The following is a 14,809-nucleotide window of genomic DNA, read 5'->3' as shown; positions in this document are numbered from 1 at the left end:
CTCTTGCAGAGAAAGTGATCGGTAGATCGACCTTCCGCAGATTGATTAAAAACCTGTTTTCTTTGTTTATAGCAGGAAATATTCTTCTGGGAAATTGAAAAAGACAACATATCTGTCAACAGTATTTACAGATTTGTGTAAACTGCCAATGAATTTGGCAGAGAACGCACCCCATCAAAAAAGGGTTAAAAGACCTAAACACACAACAACAACAACGAAAAAAGAGAGACAGAATGTTCCTTAGAGCTCAACAAAAGAGTTAAGACATGCCATTCTCGTCTTCCTCTCCCCCTACCAAACCCAATCTTCTCTTGGCGACTTTTGATCTGTAACACCAAACCTCAAAAGCCTCTGTCAAATCCGGATACAACCCGTTCTTGCTTAACCACTCAGTCAATATCTCCGCTTGGTCTGAAGACGGCAATGCCAGAATTATCGACACAAAGGAAGACTCTAAAGCTTGCCATATCTCTCCATCGATTTTACATCTCACAGCTTCATTCCCATCATCATCGTTTTTGGTTACCTCTGAGTCAACAAGAGGCTTTGTGTTTCTCACAAAGGGCAGCCATAGTTTCACCATCTGAAGCCGTTTCCCTGTTGGTAATATCACAGTTCCATAACCAATCGCCTCTACCACTTTCGCAGTCACCTCGGTGACCTTTACTCTTATCTCAACCGTCTCTGAAACCGTTTCCATCGCTTCAACTACCTTAACTAACTTCTCAGATGTGTCGACCCATGTCACAACAAAATCTCTAACCATTTCCATCTTTGTTAGTATCTGACAAACCCATGACAAATCCGATAGAATCATCCTAAAAGACCCGTTTTTGCTAGTAACCTCAGAATCCAAGGACATTGCTTCTAGACACTGGAAGAATCTCACAAACAGGCTCTTAACACATTCCTTTACTTCAAGCTTGATCTCTTCATCGGCAATCAACAACGGAGCATCGTCATCTTCGGTTATCATATACTCTATCTGCTCTTGAGCCGATGATTTTATGTCGCATAAGGGCAAAGGCGGAGACGAGGTAGCGAATCTAAAAGCCGATATAAAGATTCCAATAACAGCGGTTTGAGCAACCGGTTGGAGACGGGCAAGAATCGGCTCTGCTTCTGATCCAATTCCCGGTACAATCCGCAGAATCTCTTCCTCTTCACCTTCTTCCCAAGGAACTGCTTCCAAGTAGTTCACACAAGCAGTGACAATTTGAGGGCAGCTAAGTTGTTTAGCGACACTGAGTATCCCTAACGCATTTTTCACATTATGACACAAGTTATCCTCAGGGACATCATCAGAGACAACATAGAGAAGTCGTAAGAGATTGATATGATGATCATAGTCTGATTCTTGACAGATGACTTCGACACAGTAGCGCGAATCAAGAATCTTGCAAGTGGGCCATTTATCAGACAGACGATCTGCAAAATATCGGCTTTTAGCACTAAGGATCTTTGAATGGCAATATATCCAGTCGTCTCGGCCTTCTTCGTTTCTTAGTCTGACTACTATGTCACTGGTAGTTCGATCACCAAATGTATATGAAGCCTCGGCTTGATCATCCTGTAAGAAAAACAAAAACCGAAAAAAAAAGAAAATGAATTTAACATTTCAGCAATTAAACCAGTTCGAAACACACAAACCAGAAATTCATCCTTGTCACTCACACGAGGCTCCATAGTAGAAAAAGCCGGCTTTTTTCACAAGAATTTGATGTATTTCAGAACCTGAATAAGTAATCACCATGAAAGAGAGGAAGAAATGAGATCTAGTTACATAAGCTAGTAGCCTTAACCCAGTAAATCAAACAAAAACTCAGTACAAAGACCATCATTACCCAAATACACACATTAGCCACTACAAGTATGAGCGAGTGCAGAGATGACTACAGAAAGCAAGAAATTTTAATTACGACGAACTGATTAAAATATACTTTCCGAATTCGAACTCAGCCCTAAATAGAAAGAGTCATCTATATTTATCAGAGAATAGTACCCTAAATGTCGAATCTTTAAGATTCTCAGTGGAACTTCTTCGAACAGTACAAAAGAACTAGAGCTTTGATCTTGCAACTACGAACCACTCTGATATCATCCAAACTCCACCCGATCTCTCTCTCTCTCTCTCTCTTGTGTACCAGTTTCTTTCTTCTTTCTCTTTGGTACAACAAAATCTTTTCAATGCCTACTTGATGATGATGTGTGTCAGAGAACTTTGTTGGGCTTAGAGGGATAAATTCGTCTTCTTTTCGTTGATTTCTTGGTTTACAGTCAGTTGAATCTTGTTGGGTCTCTCAGTGGGGTCGATTTCAAATGCTATTTTGGGGCTTTAAGGCCTCTTAAAGGGCTCAGTGATTATAACATTCTGTTATTCCTTCAATTAATGTTGGAATGTACTGGTACATGTTTTTATCCTGGGAGGGTGGTATCCTCGGCCTCTGTTCTCAAGATTTGATACTACACTGTTATAGTGTTATTTGGTTTATGATAGTGGAACCGTTAAAAGGTAATGCAATTACACAAATATTAATCACTGAACCCTGAAGAGGCTTGAAGAGAGATTCTACTCTTATTAAATTTCTAAGATGAAAGAGGAAGCTAAAGAGTCGACACTTATCTTAGACATCTCATTACTTATGTAGTCCTCTATGTGCTTACACTAATCAAGTCGTGTGTTCGTGGCGGCTTACAACAAAACTTGGGATTTCTCGCTTCGTAAGGGCTGAGCCTCGAACCTGAAGGGAGTTTCTTTTCTTGCTTAATGTACATGAATACTACTAACTAAACAACAACAACAAAACGGCACCGTTTGCCACTTCTGTCTACATACCAATCGAAACAATGTACATGTTATCAAACATAACAGATATGGAAAAGAAACTAGTAAACGAGGGATATATTCGATGAGTCGTCTCCCTTTCTTCTCATTGCTGCCCCAGTTTTTCCTGTCACAACGAACAATTACAAGAAACCCATTTTAGCATAAGTCAACAGGTGAGCACAAAGGTCGATGATGCTTTCAGAAAGCACATGAAAAGCCAAAAAACTATATATACAAGGAGAGTAATCGATTTAGAAAACAACCTGAAGCATCTGCATTAACTTTGGATGCTGTTCCAGAAGCTGACACAACTTGTCGCGGTCACTTAGTAGAGACTGAAAAATGAAATTTAAGAATTTAAGGTGTGGCACGTAATACTAAACAAAATAGCGCATCATTACCAAGGATGTGGATTACAAACCTGAATAGCTTCTGGGGACTTAAAGTAATCATGTAAAGACATTCCAGATTCTTGTTGCTGAGAAGTCCCAGCTCCTTGCTGACCTTGAACAGTGTGTTGCTGCACATGAGAAATCTCTTGTTGCTGAGGGGGGTGATAGTAAGGCTGGACTTGCGTCTGTTGCATCATCTGCATCTGATGCAATGGAATCTGATATTGGTTTTGCAATGATACTCCTTGCTCTGCCGGCGTAGATATCTGTATGGGTGGTCTAACATGCTGAGGAGGCTGCATAGGCCGTTGTAGCTGTGAAAGCTGCATCGGTGGCAGCTGAGGAATGGACTGTGGATTGTGTGATTGAGGAATGGAGGGAACCGGCAACATGCTCTGCGGCTTATCACCTCCTTGATGCATAGGATTTCCATAGAATGGCACCGGGAGAGATGATGGCCTACTAAATTGCATTAAACTGGGGGGAGGGTAAGAGGACATTCCCGTGCCTGAAACCGAGAGACTGCCAGATTGGGGATCATGGGCTGAACCACTTTGTTGTTGTTCAGTGGTACCTGCACCTGCCTGGTTGTATCCAAAAGATTGAACTGTAGTCCTTGGTGGTAACGAAGCATATGGGTTAGATGAGTATTGAGGAATGGCTGAAGGGAGCGGTGGCATAAGCCGGATGGGTCCTCCTGAAGATGGGGTTCCATGACTAATAAACGGGGAGGACTGATTAGAAAGAGAATCAGAAGAATGTGGTATCACTGGTGGGACTGATGGAGGTGGCACTAAGGGCAATGGAGGCTGGTTTGGCATCATCTTCTGTTCATAAACACCCCGACCACTGAATCCTCCATGAATATGGCCCATATGTTGCTGACTATTCTTTGAATAGAACCCCTGAGGACCCACTCTAGGATCAATTAAATTTTGTCCTGAAGATCCTGGAATGTTGTAAGCAGGTACAAACCCAGAGTCAGATATGCCGGCGCTCTTCATTGGACCCATTTTCTTTGTTTCGTCTGCCTGCTCAACAAATTTCCTGTCTGAAGAAATACTTGGTTCCCGAATCAATGACATCTCTGGGCGCGAAACTGATATCCTTGATGAAAATTCGCTCTGAGCGTTCTCGTCAACATTAGTTGCCATTGGTGTACCCATGTGGGAGAACTGACTGCTTCCATTTGCATCACTCTCGGTTTCTTCAACAATGGAGTGAGGAGAATTTTGTTCAACCATGACAGGAGCAGGCTGCATAAGGTTCTCATCGGGCTGAAGAAAGGGCAATTTGTCATCAGGTCCTTCACATTCCTCACCATCAAAAACTATATCTATTCCTTGTAGATCATCATCAGGATCGGGTTTGAATTGTTTGGGTTTACCTGCGACTTTGTCAGTATCTCTAGCAGGAGTAGGATTTTTCACTTGTACAACAGCCTCTCCAACCACAATGGTGGAGGCATTTTGGCCTCGTTCTCTTTGTCTGGCCATAAATTCATCAACATGAATAGATGGGGGTCTACCACTACTAGATCCTGCCCGTGAAATGGTTATTGCATTAGAATTACCAGCTGTATCAACACTCCTTTCCCTGGCAACATAGTCATCCACATGCATAGAGGGAGGCCTGCTCGTATTCGGCTTGCGCTGCCTAAAGGTATCTCTGCGTGTAGGAGCAGGAGGAAGGGATACAGAACCCAGTCCCCGTTGAATTGAACTTTGGGTCGGTATGTCAACAGAAGAGTTTTCGCCTTTAGCACGCCTGCTAGAGCTCTCCACAGTTGGTAGTTTCCTTTTTGCAGGAAGAGATGACTGGGGCAAACGCTCAGGTAATGTTTCTGGACATTCCCACGAGAACTTGTCATCAAGTCCTCTTTGATAGAAATCATCCTCAATACTCTCAGGGTCTACATCATCCATATCAAAATTCTCAGAAGAAACAAGAACACCTTTGCAGGATATAATATCATCAATATTTCCGTCTTTCAGCAAAGACAGCAACGACCCTATTACCTTCCAATACACAAAGAGGATAAGGAGGTCAGTGTCAAGAGGAAAATCGACAAAAGATGTGGATGATGCAAGAAAATGCAGTTATGGGGTAGTCAGTAGTACCTCATGCAAATAGGGTTTTATCTCAGTAGTAGCTGAACTATCAGATCCCGAGGTCATTGAACTCAACAGTGTCACCATTTGTTCAATCAAACCAATGTTTTCCTCTCTAAAAGTGTCTGTATCACTAAAGCCGCTTGGAAGGCCAAAGAGGGATTTTAGCCCTGCAACCTTCTTCGAGTCAAAACTGGAAAAAAATGAAGAAATTTAGACTACACAAAGCTTAGCTGATTTGTTAAAAATTAGTTAAAATGAACGGTCTAATAGACCACTTGGACGTATTTAAACGTGAACAGCATCAGATGCAACTAAACACAATTTTATAAAATGAATGGTCTAATAGACCACTTGGAAGTATTTATATGTGAACAGCATCAGATGCAACTAAACACATTTTATGCGTAAAATTTCTTAAGATTATATCAAAAACAAAACCAGATTAACTAAACTGTATGCATACACCAACTTAAGTACAGAAGTGGCGGTGGACATTATCTTTCATGTATCCACATACGCAGTCATCAACTAACAATTCTAACATGAAACACATGAAGATTGATTCTTTGAAGATGATACGTAACCTATCAGAGTAAAAAAAAACCCTATGAAAGACGTGTTAAACTGGCTAAGCAGTACATTACTAGATAACAAAGAGACTGGGAATCACCTTTTACCATCAAGGCATAATCTGATGGAGCCCACGCTCAGAACGATTACGGCCTTTATTGCGAGACTAGATAAACCATCTTTTGAATTAACTGAGTTCAATAACTTGATCCAGCAAGACAGAAAAGGGGGATTTTTCCTCATCTCTAGTTGATCGAGACTCAAATTATTAGTGTCACACGACCTTTCAGATACAGGTTCTTCAGCACCAGATAACAGATGAAACAAAAGTGAAACAAGACCATCTTGACCTTCACCACAAGAGACCAGGTCCTTGAAAGCGCAAAGACAAGATAAGAGCTCATTGCCAATAGGCAACACCTGTAAAAAGAAGATACTTCTTCTAATCATATTTTTGTGTTAAGGAAAAATGTTACGAAGATGTCTATTAGGAGAGCTCATTGGTGGCATTTTAGGTGCATCACTTTTAACATATTTCCAAAGGAACTAGACGCGCAACATAATAGCATTTGGAAAACAATTTATCAACATAGAACACTACAATGTTGAAAAAAAATTAACATACCTGGCAGAACTTCAGCACAAAGGGGAAAATCAATGCAAAGTCTTTTGCACTCAAACTGGCTGATCTGTACAAGTTGTTAGAATTTTAGAAAGAAAAGAAAAGAGCTATATATAAATGTGATCAAGATAAGGTGATACTAGTATAAGTAGGATCCGAGATATAAACACACCCAAAATTGTTAACGTTAAACACTCCTGCATAGAAACCACTTACAGTTCTTTTTTCTGAGAGCACGAGAGAGGCACTTGCGAATCGCAAAGCAGTGAGATCGTTCTGAAAACTGGAATACACCACTGAATCACACTAGACTTGGACAAATTTCCATACTCTAGAACCCTGTTTTCACTTGGATTAGTGGCCTCATAACATCTTTCCAGAACTTCCACAAGCAGTTGAACAATACCCTCCTCTAACAATAATCCCTGAAATTAATAAATTCCAGGTGAAAAAAAGAAACAAAAGAGGAAAAATATGATCATAAGGTAAGGGTGTGACCTTAGCATGCGGGTGCTCTGATAAACTAGCCAAGAAATTAAGATATCGGTAGACCTGAAAGAGAGGATCAGAGTGATTAGGAGCAGCAGTACACAGACAGAGAGTTAGAGAGGCAGAGTAAACACCATATAAGCTTCAGTGTCTCTCGCTGATGACTGATTCAAAATACCCTCTCTGATAGATGAAAATATAGGCCTCAGAAGGATAGAAGCATGTTTAACACTTTGAGATGCAATACGAACTATGAAAACCCGAAGCATATCCTGAATGACCACCAATGCCTGTTTGAAAATAACATCAAACTCCAAATCATGCTAAGTTGATGCTAGCAAAAGCCAAAGCAGCAGAGAAGTACTGAAGCTAGCAAGAAATAGAAGAACATACAGATACTGCATGATGTTGGATAATTATTGCAATCTTGTCAAGATTAGGAGTCAAATGATTTATCAGCTTTTCAAGGGGGGCAGACTCCAGATACCAGTTGATCTGTTTCTCCTTCTGTGGACCCATCAATGTCCCAACCGCCAATTTTCTGAGACCACTTAACAAGGGCATGCCACTCTTCCAAAACCAGACTCCTTCTTCGGGGAGAATATCGCTCTTGCCGTGAGAAATACATGAAGATTAGGTTAAAATCATTTTACAGTTTAATTATAAATAGAGATCTTCTAGTTGTTACCATTTATATGAAATGACCATACACACATGTACAAAATTCCATCTTAATAGTTAGATGCAGTCATATCTATTTGGCTGGAAATAAATGTTGAATTTCTCGCAAAAATCCAAATAACGCATGCCATAACAATCATCAAGTAAAAAATAATTAGCGGAAGTGTAAGATTTTCATACTAGAATGCAGAGGAAGCTACATGTCTCCTTTGGACCCAAGGCAGGGACAGAGGACGTCCCGACACCGGAAAGAAGAGTGTGGAATAGACCAGGAACCCATCCATAAACTGGCCAGCAGACAAGGGCAGACACAATGAGGTGGCACACTGCTCCAAAGCCAAGAGCAGAGTCCGGATAATGGGAGGACAAATCAGCTGCACAAGCAGCTAGCTTTGGGCTGGAAGGAAAACAAGTCATTGTGGCTCAACGCTTGAATTTGCATTATATCAGCATGTGATATACTACTAAAACAAAAGACACAGTAACTCACCTGACTTCCCGATGTAACCTCAGGAGCGCCTTCAATAATTTTGTGTTTCTATACTGCTCCTTAGCTTCCTTTAGATCGAAAGGACAATGTCAATGTTCAGAGGGGATATTGACAACGCATAAGCCCACAGTTATAAAATCTCAACAAAGAAAAAAAAAAGGTAGAATTTCGTCATAAATCTGTTCAATCCGCACAATCTATTCATTTGCTGCCAAATCTGTTTAAAGATCTAACATACCTGTAGTCTCTGCAGAACAGATACCAAAAGGACAAGGGAAGGAATTAACAGATCCACCAAGCTTTGCTCACGATTACGTTCAGATAAAAAGTCAGAAATAGAACTGCATCCATGATCGTCATCGACCAGATAATCTGCGCAAATCAAAAGAGCTAGTTGAGGGTCACCTAAAATCATCAAAAGATTGATAAAAAGCAGCTGAAAACATCGTAAACCTATGGGAAGAAAGTAATAAAAAGGTTAAATGTAAAAGATATTATCCAGCCAGTGGGCGTTTTAATCTCTTTCCAGTTCCCAGCATCTCTTATCATCATGTCTAAATTTTACAGTCAAGTGAGCAAAAGAATAGAAGAGTTATATACAAGCATAGAATATACAGTTGTTTACCATAAATATTAGACGACCTCTCAAACATGAAGCTGCAGTTGACCAAAATAGCATACACAACTGTAACCGCACCTTCATCATATAAAGCGGCAGCAACAGTCTGTACAAAGCACAACAATACAGAACACTAAAATAAGAAGACTACAACATCTAAGGAAAGAACATTTGCTGGAAAAAATAATGGGGATCGATAACATACTGAATTATCTGAAATCAGCGCTAAAATCCGAAGAGCTGTTGTCAACTGTGAAATTGATGAGTCTGAAAGGTTAACACCTTCAAAAGATTTCTCAAAGATAACTTTTCCTAGATTATCTAGGACGTTCATCTCAGAGACATTCGTTGATTCTCCAGCACCATTCTCAGCCGGTGTTAAATCCAGGGCAAGGATGCTTGATGATGATAATTGAGCATCCCCTCCAGAAGCCAAGACAGCAGCATAACGTAAAAGGCCTACTACACCATGTTTGTGATAAACAACACCCGCATCAATCCATTTAAGTAATCGTGAAGGAGCATCTTTCCGATTTGAACCACCCGGTGATAAAGTATGCAAGGCCTTATGAAGGACAGGGGCATGTTCAATCCAAGCATGCAAGCATGATGCAGTTGCGTCAGAGACTATGACTTCAAAAATCTCAGCAGCTGAGTGACATATTGCTAGATTAAGAGGTGAAATTCCTGAAATGAGAATGTTACGCAAGTAAGAGGTTTTGAAGGAAGATGACCAAGAGACTACTAGTAAACTCAAAGATAAAGCAGCATCGGTACCACTATTTTCGACTGCTGGCTCCATATCCTTGACTGAATGCAAAGCTTCAATCAAGACTCCTAAAGCCTAAAAAAGAATGATAGATTTGTTACTGAAAATCATAAGAACCTCTGCTTCAATACGATTTACATCACTCAGAACAAGAGAATTCACAACATGAATAAGAACAGTAACAAAGTTCACACAAGAAACAAGGTGATTCACTATTTTCTTATAATCAAAATTCGTCAGTCAATCATGCATGAGGCTTCCCTTTTGTCATCTTAACAATTTCCAAGGAATTGTATACCAAATGTATTTCATTAAGCATTAAAGTACTATGAGCTCTTAGAATCTTCAGGCCAATTAAATAAAGCTTGGTGAACCATCTACAATATATATCTCATATCTTCACAGTTCAAATTCATACCTCTGGGAAAACACCTAATGTCAGTAAAGCTTCACGCCCACAATCAGACCTGCACTTGCAGAAAGCTTCAAGTTTATTTCAAAGAAGACAATAACAAACATAAGCGGATTTTGGCACACTGAGACATGGCAGCAAAACATTTCTCACCTGGAAACATCACGCAGCTCCCATAAAATCCATAGAAATTCTTCTGTTTGTGGAGCCGACTTGAGCAAGCGATCTACCGCACTCACCTGAATGAAGTATATAAGAAATAGTAGGACAAAAATATAAATCAACTTATGTAAATCATGTGCCCTTTATGATAACATGAACCCACCACCCTCAAATGCACTTCAAGATTTATTCCAATTTCAAGTAAGCTGCAAGTAAAACCCTTGGATATCAAAACTGAAGCATAGCGGAGAGGGACACACTCCTCCTTGTTCAGATCAACAGATCCCTTCAGAGATTGCATTATTGTAGCAGTCAGTTGAGAATGATGTAGCAAAAAGCTCAATCCTGGGAAAACAAAAGAAACAGGCTGTATTACAACTCTAATGCAAACAATGACCAAGTGTGTTCTAATGGGAGAGCTAAATAAGAATACCTGTGCGAGAAAACATAAGTGAAAGAATTATGTTTCCAATAAACATTGCGATATCAGTAAAGACATCCATAATGTATCCAACTTTAGAATGCAATCCAGGCATTGAGAGAAATGCTGCCGACAAAGGAAGAAAACCCCGCTCCTGCTCATTGTGAGATGCTTCAAGTAAGGTTATCAATTAGAATACTCTCTATGACAAAATTCATATATGTAACATAACAAGAAGTGGAAAAGATAAGTTCATTATGACACGCAACATAATCATCAAATGTTTTAGCAACTTATATAATGCTTAAGGTAAGATTTAAAGAATCATTCAACCAAGTGATTTACCTTCAGAAGTGCCAACATGTGTGAATCAGTTCCAGAGTTGGAAAAGGGACATGCCCATGAGGCAGTAAGTTTACTTGTGGCTTTGTATGACAACCACCCTTCAGAATAATCAGAAACCAAACTTCTTTCTGCGTATGCTGATGGTGAGGGATCTTCAACTGATCCAAGTGACTTCATCAGCTTCTGTAGTCAAACAATAACACCAGTGACAGTGTTAAATGGTCGGTTTACATTATTGTATTAACGACCAAATAACATGAAATTATAATCAGCAGCAAACCTGGAGCTTTTGAAGTTGTGACTTAGCATCCGATAGCATATTCAGATTAAGAGTTGCAGCCTCATGAGAATTGGAGAGACCTTTCAGTGCTGACAACACTGCAAACTGATGGAAAAAGTATTAGTAACAATATTAACAATAGGGGCCTATCAAGATAATGCCAACGAAAAAAGATTCTTGAGAGTACCTCATATCTTGATATAACCTCATAAATTCTCAAGCGACGAAGAATATAAATTGCAAGAGAGGCAACTTCATGACATGGTTTCTGCATGAGTAATTTCAACAGAAGACAGTAGCCTTCACTCTTCCCAGATGGGATACTTCCATCCTCACGAGGCCACCAACCTAAAAACCCCTCACACCCAATTGCATGGCGAGTAGCCTGCTCAACAACTCCAAGCAACAGTAAAGTAATGGCGGTCGAATTCTGATCATCATGACCAAATAAATTTACAAGTTGATCCATCCCCCCATAATTGACAAAATGGAGGCAGCCTTCTCGGCCAGAGCATAGTAAAAAGGCCAAACTTAAACCTAAAAGAGTGGCTTTTCCCTGAAATGAGAAAAATAAACAGCAATCATCTATGAATATTATAAATTTCTATCACCAGCGTGTGAGAGAGCTAAGAATAATCTTGTAATACCTTTGAAAGTTGTGGAAGGGCAGTACACGAGGAATCCCTTTCAAACTGAATATATGGGATTAGCATATCGACCAATTGTTGGGAAGTGGCCAAATAGGTCTCTGATTCAAGGAAGCTGAACAATGCTGATGCAAGTGGCACATCTGATTCTTGAATTTCATTGAGATCAAGAATGTCTTTCTTAACCTTGTCAGTTATATCATGGAAAATCCCAGAATCTACGGAACTGGCCATGGCCAGGAAATTCTTATTCTTTAAAAAGAAATCTACATTGTCCGTGACATAAGACGAGACCCCAGACACAACCGTATCCACAATTTTATTTACTACATCATTAGCAGCTAGCTGGTCAAAGACTTTTACCAGCATCTGCAACAATCGCTTAACTTCCACAGGCACATCTACAGCAGCGAGGGGTAGAGATACTATGTCTAGAGAGGATAGACATTCCTCTATCGTTCTGTTGACTGAATGCAATACCAATGGCAAGTCCTCAAGATTACCTTCAGTGGAACTCACAATATCAGTTACAGAACGACCTTCAAGAATGATATTGTACTGCCCCAAATCTTTCACGATGTTCCCATAGACAATCAAGCTCAAACTCCGATAGCTACCTCTAACCACCAGATGGTTTGTTACAACAGCCTGCAATTTAGATGAAAACAGTCCTTCGAGATCAACCACTTTTCTCATAGCATAGATGCAGGCTGAAGGTCTGCCTTTGACACACAAAATGACAGAACTAAAAGGTATTCAACACCCAAAGTCCCTCCATTCCCAATCTAATCTAAACCTGGTATAATCTGCTACAACTTATTTACTCCTTCTATTTTGCCATACACTTTATTATTATCAGAAGAAAAATATGACTTCTTACTCCCTACAGCAAAATTCACAATACACATCTCAAGGGGAGTGTGTACTGCTGTAAGTAAAATTTCCAGCCAACGAAATCTGAGTTTCCTGTCTCAAACATTGTATATAGAAACATTCCTAAATGTTGTTACCAGCACCAGTCACAGGACACCAAACTAATCATACCCAACAAGGGAACAGAATGAAAGGGAAAAGGAACAAACATCAAATTGAAAATAATTCATATCGTAGCAGTTACCTCCACTTCCAAAGGATAGGGCGCTGAAGGAGTGTAAAGAAAAGGGTTACAAAGTCGCTTAAACTTTGATTCTCCTTCACATCGAACGAACACTTCCAATGCAAATGAAGGAGGTGAAGTTGCCCTAACGAAGAATATTGTCAACATTTAGATAAACATCCATAGATATCACCCGAAAAATCTAACTACACGTGGTTCAGCTACAATATCCATGCACTGTTTTGTGCTGGAAGGGGAATTGACTCAAGATCAAGATTTGTCTGAAAGTGACAAAAAACTTATAAAGAAAAAAAAACATAAACTTTAGAGTCTGAAATTTCAATCAAAAAATTGTTTCCAAAAGTCACGTCTGGAAAGTTCAAATTTTGTTACTGTAACAAGTGTGGGTTTTCCTGAATTTTTTGCACAAATTCGGGGTTTTTTTTATCATCCTTCCTCTCAGTTATCGAAAATATCCCATTTATCATCCTTCCTCTCAGTTATTGAAAATATCCCATCGTGGACTACATTTAAAACAAGACTATGCATCAAAGAGTCAATCCAAGTTTACAGCTACATGGTCGACCACATGGGACAATGCAATCCAACAAGACTTTTAATGGCGGGTATTACTACTTCAAGATCCTCGATAGTAATAAATCCAGAAAGAAATAATAAGAATACACAGCCAAAAGAACATACCCGACAAGGGAAACGGCTTGCGAAGAAGAGGAGGCATTCTGCTCCAGAAATTCGCAGGCTGTGATGATCACTGGCTCAGCAAATATCACCTATAAGAATTAAACGGAACATAATATAAATCCACACAAGTGATAAACTGAACAAATTACTTGTGACAGCAAATGCCAAACCACTACGAAATACTTGTTCCGACCAATCCCGTGCATAAATGTAGTTCGCAGTTACTATTCACCCAAGCATTTTATACCAGATAAACGAGGCCCAGATACCCAATTCAACCATAGAAGCTCAGAAAAGAGAACAGTGCAGCACTTGAAGAGCATCATAAACAAGAGAACAATAGAGTGACAGACTGGGAAGGTTACCTCGTCGACATATTCGTCCAATTGAGGATGAACAAAGGTCTGAGCGAACAGAACACAAGGCTCAGATCGTACCATGTCTACAGAATGATTGCCGGTCTTCCACGATCCAGTACGTCTTTTAGGTGAATATAAGGGAAAATTGATTCAGCCTTATTGAATAATCTGAGATTATGAACGATGCCTCTAAATTAGATTAATCAGAGACGAAACGCAAATTCAAATACCCAAAAAATCTTAACACATTCGCATAAAGAGCTCACAAACATCACTAGCCACCAATCTATGTCAAACTTATGCTCTCTGTATCAAACGAAACACCTAGATAACGGCTTAATCTATATGTAAAGTTTCTACAGAAAAACTGGAACAATTAGGTTTGAATCTCACTACTTTGGGATCGACGCAAACCTTAATAAAGGGAGAAAACTTGTGAATGAGAAACCACTGAGTTGTTTAAGAGTACGAATCGAAGACGCTTACCTGGGAATTCGAGAGAGAGAAGGCGACGCAGAGCGAAGAAGAAGATGAACTGAAGACGAACAAACGCCGTTGAAGCCTTTTATTTGCCGGCGGTAAGCTCTTTTTGTTTAACCGGCGTTTTTGGTTTTTTAGGGTTGGCCCGAAAGAAAGGTCTATATCGATTTAAGCCAATATCAAAAATATTCGAACCTCAACGAGTGTTTGTTTGCTCTCTAAATATTTTTCATTTAATTTAAAAAAATTGAAGTCACTATATAGAGAGACTCAAAACAAAAACAAAAAAAATGTAGAGTTCCTTGCACAATCAACTCGATATTTGACATAAT

At 39.7% G+C, this 14,809-nt stretch overlaps 2 protein-coding genes across 2 annotated transcripts; both read right to left on the bottom strand.

The window, feature by feature from the left end:
- Nucleotides 1-92: 92 nt before the first annotated feature.
- LOC18023920 (BTB/POZ domain-containing protein At3g05675) lies at nt 93-2,148 on the bottom strand. Its single transcript, XM_006407980.2, has 3 exons — nt 2,003-2,148; nt 1,675-1,734; nt 93-1,570 (listed from the first exon to the last, which is right to left on the bottom strand). The coding sequence occupies exons 2-3, from the start codon at nt 1,684-1,686 to the stop codon at nt 260-262; spliced, it is 1,323 nt and encodes a 440-aa protein (XP_006408043.1). The 5' UTR covers nt 1,687-1,734; nt 2,003-2,148; the 3' UTR covers nt 93-259.
- A 589-nt stretch (nt 2,149-2,737) lies between these two features.
- On the bottom strand, nt 2,738-14,607 carry LOC18023919. The gene is made up of 28 exons (XM_006407979.2): nt 14,484-14,607; nt 14,004-14,165; nt 13,639-13,727; nt 12,958-13,081; nt 11,841-12,488; nt 11,381-11,749; nt 11,194-11,298; nt 10,914-11,096; nt 10,581-10,722; nt 10,311-10,492; nt 10,139-10,224; nt 9,992-10,040; nt 9,582-9,648; nt 9,010-9,491; nt 8,811-8,910; nt 8,424-8,557; nt 8,186-8,253; nt 7,876-8,092; nt 7,408-7,623; nt 7,149-7,304; nt 7,024-7,077; nt 6,742-6,950; nt 6,529-6,592; nt 6,004-6,323; nt 5,340-5,523; nt 3,249-5,237; nt 3,091-3,162; nt 2,738-2,951 (listed from the first exon to the last, which is right to left on the bottom strand). Exons 2-28 carry the CDS (start codon nt 14,076-14,078, stop codon nt 2,931-2,933), a joined length of 6,405 nt encoding a protein of 2,134 aa, XP_006408042.1. The 5' UTR covers nt 14,079-14,165; nt 14,484-14,607; the 3' UTR covers nt 2,738-2,930.
- Between the last annotated feature and the right edge of the window lie 202 nt (nt 14,608-14,809).

The sequence above is a fragment of the Eutrema salsugineum genome, unplaced genomic scaffold (genome assembly GCF_000478725.1).
Source record: "Eutrema salsugineum unplaced genomic scaffold, Eutsalg1_0 scaffold_13, whole genome shotgun sequence".
Classification (NCBI taxonomy): domain Eukaryota; kingdom Viridiplantae; phylum Streptophyta; class Magnoliopsida; order Brassicales; family Brassicaceae; genus Eutrema; species Eutrema salsugineum.
The sequence above is the reverse complement of the archived record's forward strand: the minus strand, read 5'-3'. Positions and strand labels throughout refer to the sequence as shown.